The sequence below is a fragment of the Lepisma saccharinum genome, chromosome 29 (assembly GCF_977018435.1).
Source record: "Lepisma saccharinum chromosome 29, izLepSacc3.1, whole genome shotgun sequence".
NCBI lineage: Eukaryota > Metazoa > Arthropoda > Insecta > Zygentoma > Lepismatidae > Lepisma > Lepisma saccharinum.
In genome coordinates this window covers 3,671,592-3,695,810 of record NC_139257.1, presented here as the reverse complement: position 1 = coordinate 3,695,810, position 24,219 = coordinate 3,671,592, and the positions used below count along the sequence as shown (strand labels likewise).

The 24,219-nt window shown below is 39.5% G+C and overlaps 1 protein-coding gene across 1 annotated transcript in view; it reads right to left on the bottom strand.

Moving 5' to 3' along the window:
- LOC145981171 (sodium-coupled monocarboxylate transporter 1-like) overlaps positions 1 to 24,219 on the bottom strand; it is a 243,408-nt gene that overhangs the window by 20,253 nt on the left and 198,936 nt on the right. Inside the window, exons 9-13 of the mRNA XM_083114294.1 lie at positions 13,725 to 13,833; positions 12,912 to 13,021; positions 12,458 to 12,635; positions 6,940 to 7,026; positions 3,080 to 3,249 (exon numbers count right to left, since the gene is read on the bottom strand). Coding sequence (XP_082970420.1) covers positions 3,080 to 3,249; positions 6,940 to 7,026; positions 12,458 to 12,635; positions 12,912 to 13,021; positions 13,725 to 13,833 — 654 coding nt within the window. The remainder of the gene's footprint in view (positions 1 to 3,079; positions 3,250 to 6,939; positions 7,027 to 12,457; positions 12,636 to 12,911; positions 13,022 to 13,724; positions 13,834 to 24,219) is intronic.

Genomic DNA, 24,219 nt, shown 5'->3' with positions numbered 1-24,219 from the left:
AGAAATACACAGTGGTCGCACCCTTGCTATTAAGGGAACGAAGAAAGTGGAAACTATCGTGCAATCCGTTGCATCCACAAAACCTTTCAACCAATTATATCGGCCGCGGGAGAGATGTTGTCTTCTCTCTTCGTTGTTCTGAAGGAACCTGAAGGTATCTTTGGACCCTATGTCAACCGAACACTGTTCCGTCCAGAAAATGTGTTCATTGCAGCCTCTGCATCGGGGAAACTGACAACAAATCACTTTAAGACCTGGCTCAAGAAGGTGTACTTCCCAAACACAGGTGATTTCGGTGCTCTGCTATTGGATTCGTGGAGCGGACATAGTGATATTGTTATGCGAGAGGTGACACCACGGGACAAAAACATTACTCTGTTGCCAATACCTAAAGGATTGACTGGCACTCTCCAACCATTAGATGTGTATGGATTTAGGAATTGGAAAAATTTCGTGCGACTCTTTTCCGATCTTGTCCTGTTACTACACAGTGACATTAATCTCCACCTACGCAATAACATTATCAAACTACAATCACTCACACATAACCAGTTGTCCTCACCCAGGTTTTGACACGTCTTCCAATACGCATGGTATAAGAGTGGGTATCTTCCCGAAAGGCCACCTCCATTTGAGAATCCGGTGGCATTCTGTTTTGGTGGTGAGAGTAATCCGATATGTGATGTTTGTGGTGCAGTGAAGTAATCAGATGTGCATGTTGTAATCGAACATTATGTTTAAATCATTTTTTTAGAAGTACATTTACTATGACGGGTATGTACATTGACACCGTGGAAGCAACAACGGGGGCGGTTTTCAATGTGATGCATGAGTGCATGGGTGTCTTTACTTTGTGTTGGCAGATCAGTTACCATAACGTAGTTTCGTGTTACTTTCTGATGGTAATAAATGTTTTATACATGCTGTGTATTAATCTATAGAACTATCCTCTTGTGTCCTTGGCTATGGATATCACCTATATGATATCTAGGTGATGCTTGATAGGATTATGGTTCCCGTGTGCGGCTATTTTGATGCTCCGTTACTTGCTCTGGTCGGTCTATTTTTATGTCCATCCCTATCCGGGAACAACGGTGTCTATGAATTCGGCATCTCTCTACAATTGCACTGCACTTGGTACCGACAATCCTACAGTTCTGTACTGTGTGTGTTCCAATTATATGAGCGTGTTCTTCCTATGCCAGATTTATGTAGTTTCGGGGTCAGATCCCCACTTCAAGTTGTCCTCATCTTGACATTTGAGGGGAGGGTTTGCCCCCTAAAACAGTTTTTTAGCCGAAACAAGAAACACGTATTTCTTCCTTTTGGCCCTTCTATACACCTTCCAAGTTTCATGGAAATCGGAGGGGTACAGGAGTCAGATCCCCACTTCAATTTGTCCTCATCTTCACATTACGGGAGGTTGTGCCCCCTAAAACCGTTTTTAGCCGAAACAAAGAAACACGCATTTCTTCCTTTGGGCCCCTCTATACACCTGCCAAGTTTCATGGAAATCGGAGGGGGACACATGGGTCAGATCCCCACTTCAATTTGTCCTCATCGTGACATTAGAGGGGAGGTTTTGCCCCTAAAACAGTTTTTTAGCCGAAACAAAAAAAAACACGTATTTCTTCCTTTGGGTCCCTCTATACGCCTGCCAAGTTTCATGGAAATCGGAGGGGGACACTTAGATAACCTCCCTTGTAAGTGATAACACAAGTTATCCTCGTGTTCGCCCAGTGCGCTCCGTCAAGAATATTGCTGCTGTTGCTGAAAGTGTCCACCGAAAACCGAGAACGTCAACTCGCCACAGATCTCAGCAACTGAATTGCTGACTTAGCCGTGGGCGAGCTTTGGTTCCAGCAGGATGGCGCTACGTGCCACACAAGCCGTCCAACAATCGCTCTCTTGCGGACTCAGTTCAATAAGCTTGTAATCAGCCGTTTTGGTGATGTTGCCTGGCCTTCGAAAAGCTGCGATTTACTCCGTTGGACTTTTTTTGTGGAGTGCCGTTAAAGATCGATGTTATGCTGACAATCCAGAAACGATTCAGGCACTTAAGCACAATATTCATCATGCTATCCGTGCAATAGAGCCAGAAACCATCGTCAATGTCCTGCAAAATTGGGTTGCCAGGATGGGCTACTGCCAAGCGAGTCGCGGCAGCCATTTGAATTAAATTATATTCCATAACTAATCGGAAGGTGTACTCTTGTCAATAAAGCAACAAAGAAACATAATATTGCACGGTGTTTATTTTATCGCACTTTTAAAAAGAAACCAGCCGATGGCCCATCCTATACTTATTAACTGAAGAGGCAGTGTTTCGTCTGTCCCACTCAGGACACAAAAGTGTTCACTTGTAGCTACAAATCTGAGAAAATATTTTAAGGGTAGTTATGTTTCATATTTCATTGCACAGAAACTGTAATAAAAATGTTGTTTAGCTATCAGTATAATAGTTACTTTAATATAAAATATGTAGTACGCGTGTCCCAGCAGTGACAATGGAATGTGACATGTCATTCTCTGTTACTTTCAACATCCAGAATGAAGGAAGGCAATGTGGATTTTAAAATGGTGGTACGTATATGTGATTTTTTCTATTTTGTTTGAATGTAAATAAAGAAATTAATAATTTTGATGTCTATTTTCTTTTTAAAGTTACGTGTGCGGAATACAATTAAAATACTTTCCTCGAAGTGAGTAAGTTAAACCTGTCAGCTGCCACATTTTACAATCCTGCCTTAGCTACAATAGTGGTCATTATACTGTGTATTCGGTGCTGGAATGGTTAATCTATACTCGCAAATGCGACCATTATCATCCGTCAAAATTAATGACCTGAATTTGGGAGTGTACATTAAATTTCGAATAGCTCCGGCTTTATTGTTCACGAAAACCTACCCTTCAGAATAAGTTGTTGGTGTAGACGTTAGAGCAGAGTCTCATTGCACATGCAGCCAACAACAGCGCCGGGCTTCTTCGGATAAACTAAACATTTATCCACTTGCGAGTCGAGCCTTGATTGCGATCTAGAAAAGGAAAATCATGCTCACATATCACTCCAGACACTTACCCTTCGGAAGAAGTGGTTGGTGTAGACGTTAGAGTTTCGTTGCACATGCAGCCATCAACAGAGACGGGTTTCTTCGGATAAACGATCAATCCTTCTTCTCTTGCGAGTTGAGCCTCGATTGCGATCCAACAAACAAAAATCATGCTCACAACCACTCCAGACGAAGCCCCCTAGGAAGTAAAACATATCCATCATACAGAAACTATAAACTGAATATATCAAAATAAACCAAAAATGAATAAATTAATGATTGTGGTATATTCAAGTGATTTATAGGTTCAAATTCTAGTCCAATAGTTCCACATGTCCCCCTTCCCATTTAAATAAATGAAGTTAAATCCAAGGTGGCGGTCACCAAGATGGCAGACGTTGTCATGACATGCACCAAAAAGTTTCACCCTATGTCTAACATATTACTACCATAACCAATTACTGCAATCTACACTCCTTTTCATATTATAAGGGGTGGTCAGGGACTTTTGACTCACCCTATATATGTGAAGACCATTTTCTTTATATATTTAACTTTCGTAAAATATGTTATGTCAATTCCTACAAGCACGAGTGTTATGGATGTGGCTAGGTTTAGGCTCAATCTCCATTGAAGGGAATGAATTAGAGGCCATGGAGATGACCAATCTTAACACTGTCCTGATGTTTCCATTAACTTCACTGTTGTTGTTTTTTTTAAATTTAGTTACAGGTTTAGGGAGAGAGTTTCCTCATTTTTGTAAATCAACTCATGCTGTGTGAGGAAGTGTGTAGTAAATTGTGAAGTTTTATACAGCGTGAAAGCATACTGGAGACGTACAGCAATTTTGGCTTAGTTGCTTTCACTTGACGATACGTCCATAGCAAGGAATGGGTTTTAAAAGTCACACACCGTGGCCATGCGGTCTAAGGCGGCAGAGTTTGTGCACACGCTACGGCACGTACACTGGTTCGAGTCTGGTTCCCTGGTAATAACTTTTCCCTTTCTTCACCGGTGGCCATCCACCATAGTGAGGAAATTAGGGAGCTACGAGTGAGTAGGGTAGCCTGGTCATGGAAATATACAGCAACGACTAAAGGTCCGTCGTGCTGATCACACGTCACCCCGTAACTCATTGGATGATCATCCGCCTCTGCTAAGGGGCGTAGTTGTAACGTTGTCGCCAGGTAATGAAGGGGTCCCGGGAACGATACAGGGTGAAGGCACGTTGCACAGTGGATCGTTTTGGTTTCACTGTAGGTCCATTCCCGACCAGCCTGTCATTGAATAAATTGGACTTAAAACAACTCAAAGAAACAAGCGAACATCTGCCGATGCTTGCGGGAGTGAGGTTGGCAATCCAATCCGTAGATAGACGCTGATTCTCAAGAGTCATGGGTTATTGTTATTATGGGCAACGATTACAATCATTGGACATAAAATGCATTAAAATGAAAAGGTAAAATTACTTATAATAGGATTTTTCCAAAGTATGCGAAATGGTGGTAAACGTGGAACACAAAATGTTGGTAATATCACTGTTTGTATTTTGATTTACACGTTTCTGATTATATCTATGTTTACCTAAGGTAGGACCCAGGGGCGCCGACTTGTCAAAATTATTGGGGGGGGGGGCTCTGATAACTGAAATAAATTAATGAATGACTCAGTCTCTCCCTTTTTTAAGTTTTGGCCTCAGTGTTCGGAATCTCATAAAAGCTCATGAATTCCTCAAAAATATCAAAATTTTTATTCACAGTTCGAATGCAGAATAGTAATTGTCCAAGGATGGATATGTCACAAGTTTCGTCAACCATAATAGCAAAATATTCCCGACTTTTAATATCTGCTACCACGGAGCGCAAAACAGATCTTCCTAATACATCAATATCTCGTTCTGAATGTCATGTGAGAGCCATTTGTAGCCCGAACGTCCCATCCACTACCCTAGTTCTTGCACATCGTCTTTTGAAACTCTTTTTAGTAAAAATTGCAACAATACTCATAATTACATACTTAGTATATAGTAATAAGTCATGTGTTTTGCTGTCTCTGGTCATAGCCTCCCCAAAGTTGATGGTTTAGCGGTGTCAGCCCCCAAAGTTGATGGTCTAGAACATTTGAAATGTGTATTTAAAGTTAAGTTCATGTGGCACAATTCAGAGTAAACTTTACAAGAGAAGCAAAATAATACATTACATCCTCTTAAGCAAAATTATTTGGGGGGGCTCTGCCCCCACATCGTTAACATTTGAGGTGCTCGAGCCCCCCCCCCCCAAGCCCCATGGAGTCGGCGCATATGGTAGGACAATAGATATGTAAACTTGACTATTAATTCTAAAAGTACACATTTGATTTACAAAATGTAAGGGCTCGTTTCTTTTCTTACTCACAAATTTCAACACTTTTCTCCCGTTCATTACAGAAAACCTCCAACGTCGTCTGAAAGCCTGTGGTACTCCACGAAACAAATAACTCTCTTTTACTGGGCGCTTCTCACATAAGGAAAAGCAAGTCTAATAACTATATTGAGTCCCTTCTGTGGAGGACCATTTCACCCAAAATTGAAAGATTGCCCCACTAGAACAGTGACGTGCTGGTTCTGTAAAAAAGTAGGACATTTTTTCGAGTTTGTAGGAAGAAAATCAATAAAGCTATCAATCATTTTGAATTTGCTAATGTTAATGAACGAAACACTAACGAAAGAGCAAATGCGGAGGATATTTTGTAAGAAAAATTCGAGGATCTAGTTCCAATTCAGAATTTTCATTAAGGAACTTGCCACTACTGTTACTTTTTTGATAGATCCAGGTGCTGATTGTGTATGTGTACCATAGGGTGTTACTTCCAAATATGTTTTATAATTTAAGTACAAAGCAATCGGGCCTTAGAAGACCCCTATGGTACACAATTAAAGGTGTTAGGTTTGTTTGTTCAAGAGTGTATGTTGTAGAAGGGTTGCAAAAGCATTGCTTGGTCGAAATGCAGGGACAGCTTTAGAAATGCTAAAAGTTAATAATTACAGAAAAGTGAGAGGTTGGTGAAGTTGCATCCCGAATGCAGGGTGGTTGAAAGAGTATGTTTAAAATATCGTTTGTTATTGTAATGGGTATGGTTATGGTTCAAAAAGTTAAATGTACAATTTTCATATTTTGGTTAAAAGATTGAGGTTCTGAATTTCAATTAAGTTTCAGAAACTTTGTTTAAAATATTTTTTAGTGAGATGTAAGATTTATGTAGCATATGGAAACAAAACACTTAGCTTCAATAAAGAAGGGGGATGTTGTGTAAGGTGCTGCCACCTAGGCAACCAAAGATGCACACTGCCACGGTCTGGAGCAGTACGTCTTCCGATCCACAGCCAGATAAACGCTTTTCTTTCTTTCCTGCAAACATGACAATATCTGGCACCATTCAGGTTTCAAACTTCTATTGTTACTCTCATGCACTCGATGGTGGTATTGTTTTGTTTGTTTGCGGGCCCCACAAAGTACTTCATAATTGGACGGGTTCAAGTTACAGTGGTGTAAGTCACTTTAAAAAAAAACACTTAGACATAGAAACCAGGTCGAGATAAGTTAATCTGTGAACAGAAAACGTGAAGTCAATCACAGATTCATTCAACTGTCAACAGCCGACAGTTTAAGGTCTAGTGATAAAGAAAACAGCTACTGTGTTGATCAGCAAAGTGCTGTGAGTCAGACTGTTTTTTCTTTTGAAAAAAGAGACTTTCCCCCACTGTAATTTTAACCCGTCCAATTATGTGAAATCAGTTCATTATATTTTAATCCAATCCATGTCTAGAACCTTACATTGTATGTGAAAAAGTCACACACGTAACCCTTAAATGTCCCTAAAATGAAATTTAGAACTATGTTATTATACTTACTTTCGAGTTACACCAGGGATAAAACATTCCCAAAGTGACCAATCCTCCTGTGGTGCCGCAAACCATACTGGTTACTGTAATCATCGACTGTAAAATAGGTGTATAATTACAATCAAACGGAAAAGAGGGAAGCAAATATTAACAATTTTGTATTGATTTTAATTAAATTGATTTGTAACTACACTACGCGGCAAAAAAAGAATCGCCCCCTTGTGATAAAAGCTAATATTTTTTTCAAGCAGTAGTTTTTCTATTTTTTTGTAATTATTTTGACAATTGTACATACTGTACGTCATTTTAACATTTTCTGATATTTTACTTACTCTAACAATGAAGGCAATAATTAAGAAATCAACAAAAAAAAAGCTGTTAGTCGATTAAATTGTTAAGCTTTATCGCCTTTTCCCTTACGTTAGTGTTTAGTTATTTCTTGGAAAATGTAATATACTCTACATTTGCAATAAAAAATATAATAACAAGGAATTAACATAATTTGTGTCACAATAATAATAATAATGTGCCAAAATGTAGGAAAATGTAAGAATTCCCTCCTTCATGTACATACGTAGCATATACTTTAAAAAATCACACACTAACTGTTGTAAATATTACATTGTTGAAATAAATCCACAAATGAAGAAATACTGCATCAAAGAAAATTTTTACACTTTATTACTAGAGGGGGCGATTCTTTTTTGCCGCGGAGTGTACTTCCGGCGGAGTGAATATTGATATTATGTGATATTATATCAAGAATATTATTACATTTAGTAATACAATAGGATTATTTACATACGTTTTTACAAAACCTATTCACTTAGTACTAACCTAAGCACTACCAATATGAATATGATTTATATTATTTGGATGAATGAAAAATACAAAACACATAACGTCGTGTGAGAACCAAATTTGCAGGGGAGAGGAAATGGTGTATGACTGAATCTTAATACGAGTCAGTATGTTGAAGATAACTGACTCCACCTTGCTGCTAAAGACTAAAAGAGGAAATATGTCGATTTGACTCCAAATAAAGCTCTTGAGAAGAGTTTATTTAAACAAAACTGAAAACCGCATTTCTGGACTTAGATGCCTCTTGTTCTCGTACGAGTATCAACAGTGACCAAATAATGACAGGAACCTATGAAGGATTACATAATGATCATTCATTTTATTATATTTAATATCTCTGTAATGTTTTCCTTCGTTTCTTTCCCCTTGGCTCTCCCATACAGAAATTGTATCAGGATTAGGTATTACTGTAATTTTAGTCAATCCCATTTTATTAGAGAAAAATAAAGGGCTCTACCAAAAACCGCCAAAGCAAGCAGTAATTGTAGCCTAACTTCTAGCAATATATATTAAAGTCCTACACGTCTATGGATAATGTGAAGTTTTAATCACTATACTAGGTGCTGTATATCAAGAGAGAGAGTTTCACTGGTTTCATGTTATTATTGGAATTTGTCTTATTTCGTATATATGATGTCATATCTCACGCACACATCAAGTTGAATTTGAGGCAGTGGAGTAACATTGCCCTTTTGTAGACGTAGTTTGATTATTTCTGCATGTTTCAATTTAGTAATGATATATATATATATATATATATATATATATATATATATATATATATAATTAGTATGTAGTTAATACTTTTGGCTCCAAGCAAAAGGATTATGTTAGCATATTAATATTTATTGCAGTACCTAATACACCAATAATTTCTATATTTACTTGTCTAATCACAATAACTTTAGGCTCCTTATTATAGATATGTAAAAATAAGATGATCATAATAAAATATCCCTCTTCAAATGTGAATTTGCAACAAATCGTCTGAACGAGTCCCATTCACAATACGGTTCTAAACTATATTTGTGAGTAAAAATCACATATTCATATTACGTACGAATTTTCTTCCTACTAATCCTTCGACTAGAGCAATACGACGAATGCAGTAAAAGATCCTTTGAATGAGACACGTGGAGCAATGCTAATATTTGGGCTACATTCAAGAAGAATAGTTACCATTATTCATAATATAATAAATATACTTGGTCCATTCGTATTAAAATATCCTCAATATTAGAAGATATAAACCAACTAACTAACGCACCAGTTTGAACTCGTATAATGCCAGAATTTATGACTGAATGACCCTCACATTTGAAATTCTACACCTAAAATATGTTAACACAATATCGAGGTCGTAACCCCTCTATATATATACATGACTTAGTGGTACTGACGTCGCTTTATGACCAAGTGGTCTCGAGTTCGATACCCGTGGAGCCACATTATAACTCGAATCCCACGTTCGACTGTAGACCTAGTCCCAATTAGTTCACCTGTGCACATTCTCTCTCTCTCTCTCTCTTTCTCACGTATAGAAGGGGGTGGTGGGGGCAAACGGACGTAAAACAAAACTCCAGCTCAAATAATCTCTCTCGTAGATATGAATTCTGAAATGAACAATGTTACACCGTTATTCCTAAAATAACTTAGTCTACCAATCATAAATCATGTATCAAATGTAGCATAATGATCAATGAGAATATCAATATAAAGGAGTAATTTATTATTATAGGTATTTAAATGTCTTATATTAAACACTCACATTAAAAAATACATAAATTTATTCATTGCGAATCTCATTTGAAACATTTTCAGAATGAAATGTTATCTGACTATTAAACACACAGGCTATATGAAGTATACTTATATTTTACTTTATTTATTTTGATTTATTATATTTTACTTCGCGTTTTGTGCCTCTTGGCTAATTTGCGAAGATAGAGATGAGTGATGAAATGATGAAATTGATGAATGGACATTCACAAACAACCATGCCCGAGCGGGATTCGAACCCGGGACCCTTGGCGTCGAGCGCGATGTGCTAACCACTCAGCCACAGGGTCCGACAAAGTATACTTATAGAAGTATCAACAAAAAATAGAGTTTTAATTCCATTTATAAAGAAAGGTGCAACTTTTCAACTTAACTACTTTATATTTATTATACTATATGGTACATAGAAACCATCTCACGAATAATAATTCTCATTAATTTTCATTTCTTTACAACACAATATTTTCCCTCCAGATCGTGTTCTACATAAATATATTTACTTGTCTATTCTCCGCCCTCAATGAGTATTGGAATTGCATATTAAGGAAATATATTACTTTAAATTGAAGACAAGTACTCGCAATATTAATTAAATTTATAGATTTCTCAATATTGTCCTAATTTGAAATCAGTTAAACAAAACACTATAATAACACGATGCATAAACCTCAGTTTTTCTCATGTATAAATAAGATGCATTGAAAAAGATGATAAAAAGGTATTTTTTTATTACATTACATTACGTAATATGGCTTTGGGTTGAAAAGATTTGAACTCTCTCATATGATACAGAAAATTATATTGACAATGCACCAAAACACAGTGAAGATAGATAAGCTGATTAAGATAGCGGGATCATATTTCTTAAACCTTCTCTTTATAAAACCTCCAAAACAAAATATTCCTAATGAGCTTGATAAGAGATTCTTCATTAAGTCTAGAAATTTATTTATTTATTTATTTATTTACTCAGAGTTTCAGATACAGTCTTATTTGGCCATTTTACAATGAAACAACATAAAGTAGAAACAAAAAATAACTAAATATAAAAACAATAACAAGATGGGATAGATTTACATGTTCTTGGTCAGTAATATACAAAAATTACGTTCTGGAAGGAAAATATCTACATTCAGGGGTAGTTTGTTGTAGATTTCTGGGAGTCTGTAAAACAAGGATCGTTGTAGAAGGGATAGCCTAGTGGTTGGGTTGTGGAAGAGTTGCAGGTTTCGCCTTTGCTTTTGGGGTACCCTAAGTGTGAATTCACTGATTAGGAGATCTGTTCTGATTTTGACATTTATTATCTTGTATAAAAATTTCATGTCAGCTAGATCACGACGAAAGGATGGAGTGTGAATATTCAGAGCAGCCATGGTGTCTGATTTGGATACATGTCGAAAGGAAGGTATTCTATGGCGAACAAATGCAAGAAAGAAACTGAGAATAGAATCTATTCTGGTAAGATTGGTTTTTGAGGCCATTACCCAAATTGGGGAACAGTATTCGAGGATGAGCGAGATGAAAGATTTATAGAATAGAGCAAGAGATGATGGGTTTTGAATTTCGCTAAATCTGTATAGAAGACCGAGAAGGCGCATGGCTTTTTTAGTGGTAGCTATAATATGATAATTAAAAGTGAGTTTTTCATCCATGATAATACCTAGGTCCTTTTGGGTGGAGACGTTTTGGATTGGATTGTTTTCAATAGAATAAGTAGACAGCACTTTGTTCTTTTTTAGGGAATAAGTAAGGAAAGAGCATTTGGTTTAGTTTTAAATTCCACTGACGACACCATTTAACTAGTTCTGTGAGAGCATTTTGAAGAATGCGTGGATGGGCAATGAAATATGCGATGAGATCTCCTTAAAGAGTTTACAGTCATCCGCAAACAAAAGTATATTGATAGGGAGGGAGGACAGTTTTTCAGGGAGGTCATCCATGTACAGAAGGAATAGGAGCGGCCCTAAGACACTCCCCTGAGGAACTCCAGACAAAACGGGAAGAAAGTACCTGAAAGAACATCACGTTGTTCACGCTCATGGAGGTAGTCCTGGAGTAAAGAGAGAAATTTGCCATGGATGTTAAATCTGGATGATAATTTATGAAGAAGAAATTTATGATTAATTTTGTCAAAGGCTTTCGAAATGTCCAAATATATAGTGTCAAGTTGGGAGTTATTATCAATAGCTCTGGCAGCATGCGAAAGTAAGACAGAAATATTTGTTAGGCAAGAGCTGCCTGGAAGAAAACCATGTTGTGCTGTGTTTATATACGGTAACGTAAACTGAAGTAACCTGTTTTCGATGATTTTTTCACAAATAATTGATAATGGCGATAGAAGTGAGATTGGTCTATTGGATTTTACACATTTTGTATCTCCAGTTTCGTGAATGGGCACAATGTTGGCCCGTTTGAAGTTTTTCGGAAACACACCCTTAGAAAAACATTTGTTGAGTAAGGCAGACAGAGGAAGAGCCAAGGAGTCGGCAGTTTTACGTAGGAATATTGTGGGGATTTCATCTGGACCTAGGGACCGGTGGATGGGCAATGAAATATCACGTGAAAATGTATCGAATATCGAAAAACAAGCTACCAATTCAGAGATAAAATTAAAGCATCATTATTAAGAATGGATTCTCATAATTAACAATGAAAGTACATGGATACTAAATTTATTCTACTTCGTAAACATTTTTCAAGAATATAATAACTACTTAAAATGAAATGTTTCTTGTTATTACAGAAAATTCAATCATACCTTTGCTTTACTATGCACGTAATTTTCAGACAAGCTTTCATGTATGACAATATATTCTTAAAACATTGAAAGTTTAGTAGCAGTAGCTATTTTTGGGATGACTTTCTTGAAGGTTTAGTTTTAGCATACCTGGTTTATTGTTCCAAGATACGGAATGAAGAAGACTACACCAAACACAATCAATCCGTATAAAGCAGAAACCCATTTGGCAATTCTGAGAACTTTCTCTTCTGGCATTCTCCATTTGGATGCAACGAAGTCCTCCATGGTGATGGTGGCCAGCGAATTGAAAATAGTCGACAACGTGCTGTTATGGTAATTAACATTTCATTAATATGTACTTGAAAGAGCATAGCTTTGCGATTACAGAGCTTTAATATCTTCAGTTGAAAAACACACATTTATTTAAACTTATTCGAATTGCATCAACACTGTAAAACAATATGTTTATCTTAAATAATTAATTTTTTCAAGTGGTAACATGCATTTTGAGTAATATATAACGAGGTTATCCAAATGAAACATCACCACTCATTATTTTTATCAAGTTCATGAACAGTTATACATTATCACATAATCATACCTTAATGTTGCACAAAGGATTCCTCCAATAAATAGACCAGGGAAGCCTGGATAATGCCCCATCACATCCATCATGAAAAAAGGAACAATCTGGTCTGATTTTGCTATTTTCTGCAATGAAGAATTCATGCAACGGTTTTGTTACGTGCATATAATAATGCAGTATCATAAAATATTTACTCACGATGGAACTTAATAAATATATTTCCATCTCAGTTATTAATTTGGTTGGCCCACTATTCATTTTATGGTAAAAACTTTCAATATACAGCCATAGGGACGGCGACAAGGGTGGGCGCGGGAGTGCAGCAGCTTCAAAAAATTCCTGTCCCCCCCAGAACAAATTTAAATATTTACACTCTGGGAAAAATGTGAATATTTCATGTATATTTTCACTTTCTAATATTATCATCCCATACGAAGCGTTGCTGTGAATTGGCTGAACAAATGAATTCAAACTTTTCTTTCAACATTCTTAACTCTGTTATTCAAAAGCGAATAGGAATAACTGGAGCTATTGAAAATAATGTAAAATAATGTAAATATAGTTTTTCCACTGTAGGTGGACAATTATCTTTGATAGATCGTTACGTTCCATATAGAAGAAAGAGTTAGTTTGCCAGAGTGTATTCCAGTTCCCTTATAGGTTTATTACGAATTTCTAAAATAATAAAAAAAAGAACTAAAGGGATTTTGGTTCTCCATATAATATAAGTTATTACAAAAGTATTTAGTACAGTATACTTTCAAAACATAATTATGCGTATCATTGTGCACACGAAATGTAAGAGATAAATAGAAAATAAATGCATACCTGGGATAGCAATGGATCGCAGTTGTAGTACTTGGCGTATATGAGCAGTCCAATTAAAATCGTGGGGATATAGATTAAAAACTTCAGAATCCCATAATACATAACCGCTCTGAAAAGAATAATAATAATATATCATATTTGCAATATTATTCTGTTACGTTTTCTTTCTGTGTAACTAAAAGCATGGTCATGAAGGTAGGCGGCAGGGCGGAATTGCGCTGTTGCCACATATGGGAAAGCAAAACGAGAGCGTGACAAAAGTCGTTGGTTCCTGCGCATGGTGTGGCAACGTCTACCGGGCTGCGTTGCCTAGTTCGAGCGTCAGACCGACCTCTCTCCGGGGCACTTTTGTGTAATCCCTGACCTTTCGAGCAAATACTGTCAGTGTATCACATGGATTACAGACACCGACTCTACAACAAGATCTTTCATTCTCTTTAACCTTCGAACACAGAGGGTTGTGTTTCGACGTGGCAACAGTGCGAACTTCTACTACACGCCTAATTTCATGGCCGTGCTGTCCCTGATTTAGGAGAACGACGATTGCACATGCCCTGTGAGGAATTCTTCTAAGGATAGGGTTGGGAAAAACGTGAACACATAAGTCTGTTCCGAAAAGCTTGTTTTCGTCAGAAAGTTACAATGGCCTAACTAGAGTAACAGTAGGCGAATTTTATAATTAAGGGGGGAACCCCCGAATATAACCAAACCTCCACACGTATACATTCGAGGGTATACGCTGTGTCCCAGTGCCTTTGTAAATAAACTGGGACGTCAATTTCTCGAATTACGGTTCCCCCGTTAATCGTTGCTCTACATCTTTATTGGTAAATTTAAAATGCAGATAATAATATAAATAGAATATAAGGTATGCATGATGCATTTACAATTGTGTTGATTGATTTGCCTACGTATTCACAGACATGCAGGTTATGCCGTGTTGATATGATGACGAAAAGTCTGTATTGATGATTCTGGCAGCCAGAATTACATTTAGTCTAGTTACCTGGGGTCCAGGTTTACTTTTTACTTGACTGGTGGTATGAGGTCAGCCATTCAACACGCAGCTGAGTTTTGTCTGCACGTTTGGTTAATTTATCTTGATTCTATTTGGTTGTAACTCCACCCCAAAGGCAAAGTGTCCACCACCATTTTCATTCGGTCTGTGTTACACAATGTGATGACAATGAATTGAAATAGTGACTTCAATAAGCAGATAACAACGCCTACTTCGAACAAACATAGTTTCATTCCTTAAAACAACACAGGATGTAGAATGTGGAAGTAATGAAAAAAGCGGTGGACAATTTGCCTACCATTATCTTTGCCGTTGAATGTACAAGATATGCAGAAAGCAAGATATTTGCAATAACTGAGTGGGGTGTGACACCTACGCCCGTTTGCACCAACATTGCACTAACTCGGGAGTAAAATGATCCGTGGGTCAGGGTAATCCTCGAGTAACGATCATCTTCCGTTGCACCAACATGGAAGGTGCGATGAACACAGCGAGTCGCGAAACTCTGGATTATCCCTACGAGGGTAACTAGACTCAAAGCATGTGCCTAAGCTCATACAAATGGAAGTTCGTGATTGGTCACCTCGTTCGAGAAGGCGTGGTTCTGCACGTCGTGTGGCAGGAAACAAGAATACGATGGAAGTAAAGGGGCCTGGACGTTGGTATCTTAAACAGTGATAAGCAACGGGCACTTGAAAATTTCAAGTACGGAATAAAGATGGGGAAAAACATATTCACATGAATAAATTTTGATATATTAGTGCAGTTTGGAATCGTAGTAAGTAGTGTTACAGTGATATTTGTAGTAGATTTCAATATATATATATATGTATATATATGCGTGTATATATATACCGCGTGAGGCACCTGAAATAGCGAAGAAACCAGAAACAGTAGCGATGTGAGGTTTGCGGGAAACAATAATATCAAATGGGGCTCGTAAATCGGAGGTATGGGGTGGGTCGAAAAATATCGACAAATGGGGCATCTGGAGCAAAGTCATATTTTTTTAAATGGAACGATATACAATAACATGGATAATATAAAAGAGCACACGCAGAGAAACACAACGCCGTTGGTCTCATGCATCTACTGCACATAGGAACGAAGATATGGCCATGTGAAAATATGTAAACAAACTAACAAGTGGCCCACTTGACCGTCAGTACCACGGCATGTACATGTATGAGATGTCGGAAGCCATTGGACAAGATGAAGACAGAACGTGTTAAAGGAAGAAAAAATACAGTAGACATCGTCAGCACGATGTATTTGACAGTGTTACAGCATAATGAAAATGACCATGACGGTATGTCGAAGAACCACTGCGAAAGAAGCGAAAACCTGTCAAAGTGTGTGTTCAAAGTGGTGGCCGTCAGCTGCGATACAGGCAACGAGGCGCGCACGCAAAGATCGTTGCACAGAATGTAGCATCTCGTAGGGAATGTCCCTACGGGCCGCAGTAATGCGGTGTTGCATATCCTCTGGAGTTGTTGGCACATCCCGGTAGACAATGTCCTTCAGCTTTCCCCACAGGAAAAAGTCTAACGGTGACAAATCTGGGGAACGAGCCGGCCATTTGACAGGCCCTCCACGTCCAATCCAACGATTTGGAAATGTATTTTCCACACATGCTGTAGCGCGTCTTGCACTGTGAGCTGGGCACCCGTCATGTTGGTACCACATGTCCCTCTTTGTCTGAAGTGGTATGTTCTCGAATAGTACAGGCAGTTCATGTTGTAAAAACTATATGTATCGGTCAGCATTCAGTGTCCCTTGTATAAAAAAGGGCCAATGAGATGTTCACCCACTATACCACACCACACGTTCACACTCCATGGGCGCTGGCGTTCCACTTGGCGAAGCCAATGTGGATTTGTCACCGACCAATAGTGCATGTTCCTTAGGTTGACATTTCCATGATTGGTAAAAGTTGCCTCGTCAGTGAAGAGGATACGTGACAAATCGGGTGTGTCGTGTCGTAACACCATGTGCAAAACCGAACACGGTCCACAAAATCATTCCCGTGAAGTTCCTGATGGAGGGAGATATGATATGGGTGAAACTTGTGTGTGTGCAGAATGCGCAATACACTTCGCTGACTCATCCCAGCATCCCTGGCAATTTCACGGGAGCTAACGTGCAGATTCACAGCAACAGCGGCGAGAACATTTGTTGCACCTGCCTCACCTGTAGTTGGCTTGTTCCGCACACGTGCTCGTGGTGTTACACCTCCGGTGTCTCTTAATTTAATAAATAACTTACCAAACAGACGTCGAGATGGCTGTCGTCTGTCTGGATATCTCTCTGCGTACACACGGTAGGCTTCTGAGGCATTCTTTCGGCATTCCCCATAAATCAGTATCATGTCCGCTTTTTCTATGTTTGTGAACACCATAATCTTCGCTCTTACCACTATGACTGCTTGCTATGAACTAACACGATCTCGTGGACCTGCTATCAAAACTTGCTCTGCGTAAAGGCAGTTCTGTCAGGCACCTGAGAAGTCTTACATGCCGTGGTACTGACGGTCAAGTGGGCCACTTGTTAGTTTGTTTACATATTTTCACATGGCCATATCTTCGTTCCTATGTGCAGTAGATGCATGAGACCAACGGCGTTGTGTTTCTCTGCGTGTGCTCTTTTATATTATGCATGTTATTGTATATCGTTCCATTTTAAAAAAAATATGACTTTGCTCCAGATGCCCCATTTGTCGATATTTTTCGACCCACCCCATACCTCCGATTTACGAGCCCCATTTGATATTATTGTTTCCCGCAAACCTCACATCGCTACTGTTTCTGGTTTCTTCGCTATTTCAGGTGGTACTTTTAGGTGCCTCACGCGGTATATATACATACATACAGGTAATGGACAAAATAATATGAACACCAATGCAATTGCAGAAAACTTGTATTAGTAGGGGGTTGCCCCCCCTCCTTGCCTGAATGACAGCTTGTATCCTACGTGGGATAGAGAAATAAAGGTCCTGTACAGTGTCAACTGGAATACGTAGCCACTCCTCGCACAAAACAGTCTCAAGTTCCGAAAGTGTCATTGGAGGTGGAAACCGATTACGCACTTTGGCCTCCAAAATACCCCACAAAGGCTCAATGATGTTAAGATCGGGGGACTGTGGACACCAGATGAGATGTTCTACCTCATCACTGTGCTCATCAAACCATGCATCAAAGCACCTAGCAGTGTGAATAGGGGCGTTATCATCTTGGAAGATGTGGCATGCATCGGGAAACAAAGTCTGAACCATGGGATGGAGGTGGTCACCCAGAATGGTGCAGTACTTCTCTGCGTTGATTCTCCCACGCAGGACGATAAGTGGGCCAACACCATTCCAAGATATAGCCCCCCAAACCATCACAGACCCCCCACCATGTTTCACGGTAGGCACTAAGCAGTCAATATCAAATGCTTCAGCAGGAGTTCTCCACACATAAACACGTCCTGTGGTTGAAATAATGTGAAAGACGATTCGTCTGACCATATCACATGTTTCCATTGCTGCTGTGTCCAATTCGTGTGCTCTTGGCACCACTTTCTTCGTGTCACTGCATTACGTGGAGTCACCAACGGTTTTGGAATGGCAACTCTGCCATGAATGTTCACAGAATGCAGCTCCCTTTGAATGGTTTTCGTTGATACAGGGTCCTGGAGGTGATTGTTCATCTCTGCGCTTATCTGGGACAGTGGTGTCTTGTGCTTTCGAGTCACTATTCGCTTCAACACACGTCGATCCCTGTTGGATAACTTTGTTTTTCGTCCACTATTCTCCTTTGCAGACGTTGTCTTTCCATGTTGTCTGTATATATATATTGTTTCGTAAGTTCGTTTACAATGCTTGGGAGGTGATTGTACGAGTGAAAATAAGGTAGAAAGTTTATGTAACGAAATTCCGGAAACGGCTTTGTTGCCGAGTAATTGACGTTTGAAAACGTGGGAAAATGATTTTCCGAAGTGAATAATGGCGAAAGTGGTGGAGAGAAGTCGTCGGTGTTTTTGCGGTCCACTAAGAAATTGGGTACGCTTTTGTCAAAAAATCACGCGGCAATGTTGTGCAATGTCGGCGCAAGGAATTCCCCAAAGGACGCGAACGAAGATGTTGACGGGAGTGGGGTGGGTGTGCGTTCTGCGTGAGCTGGTATCGACGAAAATTGGCATGTGTTGAATGGCACCAAAAAACAAAGAAAATTTCCTGAGCGAAGGGCACCATGACGTAAAAACGAAAAAAATGAACTGTCATAGGTTGCGTACCCAGAAGGGTGGATGGGTGTCCGTGTGATCTGGTTAAGTACCACATTTCCCGCTAGGGGCACCAACAGTGTAGGTTTCCTCATGAAGGAGCGCACGTGTCTGTGCTATTCGTGCTTCAGGTGTTGTGCCAGCAGCAGGTTGTTAAACATTCACGGTTGAATGGTAAGACGTGAGGTTCTTGGACAGTAGTGTTGGGCAAACATTTGACCTAGCAGTGTTACGTGTTAATTCTTAGCCACAGCCCATCGTGTTCTGTAAAGTGTACTAGCGTTAACGGCCATAAACACTTGTAGCCCGGTGTAAGGGATGGCTGCATACACGTCCCAAGAGCTGGCGGACATGCATTTGATTTATGGGGAAGCTGGAGGTAATAGCCGTGCTTAAAGGCGTCTGTATGGGGCACGTTTTCCAAATAGGGTGTTACCATCGCACACCTTATTTCAAACTGTAGACACTCGACTTGGGGAAACAGATCAGTGTTGCCACCTCTTCGAGAAGTTGGACGACCGCGAAGTGTGCGAACACGACGGTTTGTGGAAGATGTGCTAACTGCAGTGATGGATCATCCAGGCACCAGTACGCGTGCACTAGCCCACGAACGAAACACCTCCCATATGAATGTATGGGAGTCCTGGGAGAAGAGGGGATGCACCCGTACAAATTGAAGAAAGTGCAAGACCTTTTACCTCGGGACTTTGGCCCACGTGAGGACTTTTGCCAATGGTTTGTTCATCAAATTGAAACTATCCCCAATTTTCAGAATACGGTACTATGGACTGATGAGGCTATCTTCACGAAAACTGGTGTGTTCAATAGTAAAAACAGTCATGTGTGGGAACATGAAAATCCACATGCACATCACCAGCACAGATTTGCAGTGAATGTGTGGTGCGGGATACTGCATGACCATTTGATTGGACCGTACATTCTCCCCGTTCGCCTATGTGAACCCACTTATAAAGGATTTCTCAGTGAGGTTTTGCCTGAACTACTAGAGGACGTGCTCCTGGCACTGAGACAAAGACTGTGGTTTCAACCAATGATTTTATCGCTATGACAAAATATTGTAAAATAATATCTGTGGTAATACATTAAAAATTATCGAATATACAACAGATTAATTTTACAATTTAGTTCTTTCCCACACAGCACACAAATGTCCAAAATATATCCAATGGATATCTTTTGGATATTTGTGTCGGAAGTTCTGGATATCCAATAGATATCCAGGAATGTCCAATTGACATCCACTGGATATCTGCTGTATATCCATTTGTCCGCGTACGTGATATCCAAAAGATATCCAGAAAGGATATGTTTTGAACATTTTCGGATCACTTTTGGACATGTTTTGGACATCAAGTGGGACGTAATCTGGACATTATGCTTTGATTTAGACTTTTTTGTACCTACTTTGGGTATTGTATGGACACGAAAAGTACAATTTTTCATCTCATCTGGATATTATTTCGATATGAAAGGATGCATGCAACAGTCAACCACCAATTTTTGTTGTTAATTTTCTTGCTCCCCCTTAAAATAGGGACTAGTCAAGTTGGATAGTTTAGTGAACTAACCGATCTGTAACTACACACTGGTAATGAACAGGCTGGAAAGTTCATATGAATTAACCGAACTCTGAGTAAGTGTGTCGGTTTTATCTCAACCGGGGATAATAAACCTTTTCTCGAGCAAGGCCTCATCTCCAGGAAGCTATCAACTCGCGGCAAGCCACGGCACCTGGCGACCTGTTTAGTGAGATGAGTCAAGGGAAAATGGATAATAAACCTTTTCCTGCTCCCACAAAAATAGGCAATAATTAGGCTGGAGAGTTCAATGAACTAACCGATCTCAATGGGTTTTATTTCCACCACTCCCCCCCCCCATTTAGAAAAGTATACCTTCTCTTTGGTAAGTGAATTGTTTTCATAAAGGTTTTCCCTTGCAAGGTGACGGCCTAAGTGTTTTTCAGTATTGGAGTGGTACATATTTACTTATTCTGAGGGTATTTCATTCAGATCTTATTTATTCAGTGACGGTAGTGGGAAATTTACTTCAGTTAGGAAAGTAATAATTTGCTATGGTGCGGCATGTGTTAAATATATATCACGTGCCGTAGTTCCGAAGGATGATGGATATTATACAGCTGATAGTCAGGATGCTGTGGATCTATCAGGAAGGTATACATGGTTAAGAGATGCTGTAATGGTGTGCAGTGGTATGTTGGAAGGCAGTCGTGAAGATAATCTTCGTACATTGTGCTGAGAAGTTGTGGATGGTGCGAGTTCATTCGACCAGTTATATATTTGTGACGGACGGCTTCGATGTGAGTTGTGATTTCGGGAAAGGTTATTCGTACATACAGTAGTTGTGTAGGACTTGGTAGGACTACTCTGAAGGCCAAACGAAGAGCATGTCTTTCCAGAACTTGTACTTTGTGATAGAATGAGTCTTGGGCTGATATCCATGCAGTGTGGCCGTAAATAATTGTAGGTATGTAAGACGATCTAGGAGTTGAGTCCCTAGGATGTTCCAATTAGCCGTTTGAGCAACCTCAGACGATTTGTAGCTTTCTGAGCAATGTTGAGCAAGTGAAGTTTCCACAGTGACGTGCGGTGACGTCGATACTTGGGGTAGCAATCAGTGGCATGCTCAAGGGGGTGGGGTTTGTGTGGGTCATACCCCTCCCCCCCTTTAGGACACAGTATTCCTAAAAATAGAACGTCAAAAACAGGAAAAGATTACAAAATGATGAATGAGTACTAAAAAAAGTACACGTAACCTCCACCCCCATTCGAAAATAAAAAATATTTGATTTGACTACTAAGCCAGAGATCCTGGGTTCGAATCTCGGCTTAACCATGGGTATTCTTTGAGTGTGTCCCTTCATCAATTATATTGTATCATCTTCGCGATTAGCCAAAAGTGGCGGAGAAGCGTAGTAAAATAAACCAAATCAAGCAATCAATCAATGATTTGACTTGATTTTTGTTACTTAGCGCCGACACAAAGAACACCCATGCCCAGGTCGGGGTCCGAACCCGAAACTCCTGGTGTCGTAGCGTGTAGTGATAACCACTCCCCCGCGGTTGGTTGATTTGGTGTTTTAACTCCACTTTATGCACAGAAACAAAACAGGTAACAAAACACACTTTTTTGTAGTTTCTTCAATAATATTCATTTGGCTTCTTGAGTTCTGAGATACATTTTTCATTTCAAATTATTTCATTATTAACTGCAGAGTAAAACACAGGAACAAGAATGCGCGCTCATCACAGGTTCGAATCCCGGCCTGGATTGTTCGAGGTCCCTTCATCAATTTCATCAAATCATCACTCATCCTCATTTTCGCAATAACCAAATGTGGCAGAAATGCGAAGTAAAATAAACCAAACCAATAACAATATGAACGTGCGTTCTCTTGCCCAAATAAATACATCCGTTGGAGGCGAAAAGATTGGTATATTTAAATAAAACACTACTAAAACGAGAGCAAGAGAGAGCCTGAGCAAATATTTGTAATTTAATCATTATATATTTCATATTTGAAAAAAAATAATATAAAATAAGGAAAGCATAATATTATTGTCTGAACATAACACGTTTCATTTCATAAATAATGAAACTACATCCCATAAGGTTCTGTAAATACAGAGAACATACGTAAGTACTGCAGAAAATTTTCCCTAGAGTTCTTTAGAGGATTTGCAAAGAATCAAGAGAAACCAATCCACTATCTGTCCTATAGGAGAGGGACGGGGGGACCTGAAACCACGGGCATTCAACCATTGCAGCGGGGGCGAGTGGGCAAGGGAGGTAGAGGCAGAAATCTTCCCTTTTCCTTCGGGCGACCGTTTCTACCTGGAACTGGTATGGCGGAAGAAGAGCGAGCTAGGCCAGTTTTGCCCGCGGATCACACCGAGGAACGAGAAGCCCGTGAAAAAGAAAGTGTTGCATATGAACTCTGGCTTTAACAAGACAATAAATATTGTGATTTGAAAATAATTATAGATGTGAGATTGATTAATCTATCTCTGCCAGACTGCACGTCACTGGGTTTCCAGGTTAGCTTGGAGTCAAATATGACTCCCAGGTATTTTGCAGTAGTGGTAGGCAGAATAGGAGGTTCCCGTACTTTGATGTTTAATAATCTTGGGTTCCTTTGGATCTTCGAGCGACAGCCTGTCTGCAGAAACACCAATGCTTGTGTTTTGAGAGCATTAATTGTGTGACGCCATGTGTCACACCATCTTTGGAAGGAGTTTATAGCTGGTTGGAGAGCTTTGTTGATAGCTTGGATGGTTGAACAACAGGCGAGAAAAGCAGTGTCGTCGGCGAATTGGTAGATAGAAACTTGTGGGTTTTTTGGTATATCGGCAACGTATAGTATGTAGAGTAATGGTGATAAACCAGCACCCTGTGGAACGCCAGAGTAAGGGAAAATCGGGTATGACATCGCTCCATTTACATTGACATAAGCGATCCTATTTGTTAGGAAGCTGTGGACTAATCTGACATAGCAAAGCGGTAGGTGGAATTTATGGAGCTTGCAGATGAGTCCAGTATGCCATACTTTGTCAAATGCTTTCTCCAAGTCGAATTTCACTAGAGAGGATGGTTTGGAAGTGTTGAAGTGATTTGTGATGCGAGTCGTTAGTTTTAACAAATTATCTAGGACACTATGTTGAGGTCTAAAGCCTGCTTGGTGCGACGGAAGTAAATTGTGAGCTTGTAAGTGCATGCTAAAGGTTGATGTGAGCTGAATAGGTCGATAGTTTGTGGGGTTGGTACTATCTTTGTTTGGCTTTGGAAACATTAGAACTTTCTAAATCTTCCAGTCTGTCGGGTAGTGTCTTGTGCGGAGGATAAAATTATAGATAATGGCCAGAAAGGACAGCAATGCAAGTGGGGCCGGTTTAATCAATACGCATGTAATAATGTCCAAGCCGGGAGAAGTGTTTCTCTTCCTACGCACAGTATTGAGAATATCGTCTGTTGTAATAGGAACAGTTAGAGCATTATTAGGATCAATAGCGTGCGTATTGCTGGGTTGCAGTTGCCTGTTATTGGGATTGGTGACTCTGTCAATTTTGGTCTGGATGCGGAGATTTGGAGCTAGTTGTGGTGTTGGAGTGAAAGTGTCTTGTAAGACATTTGCAAAGGCATGAGCTTTTTCAGTGTCGGTGTTTAGAGCTGCGTCCTTAA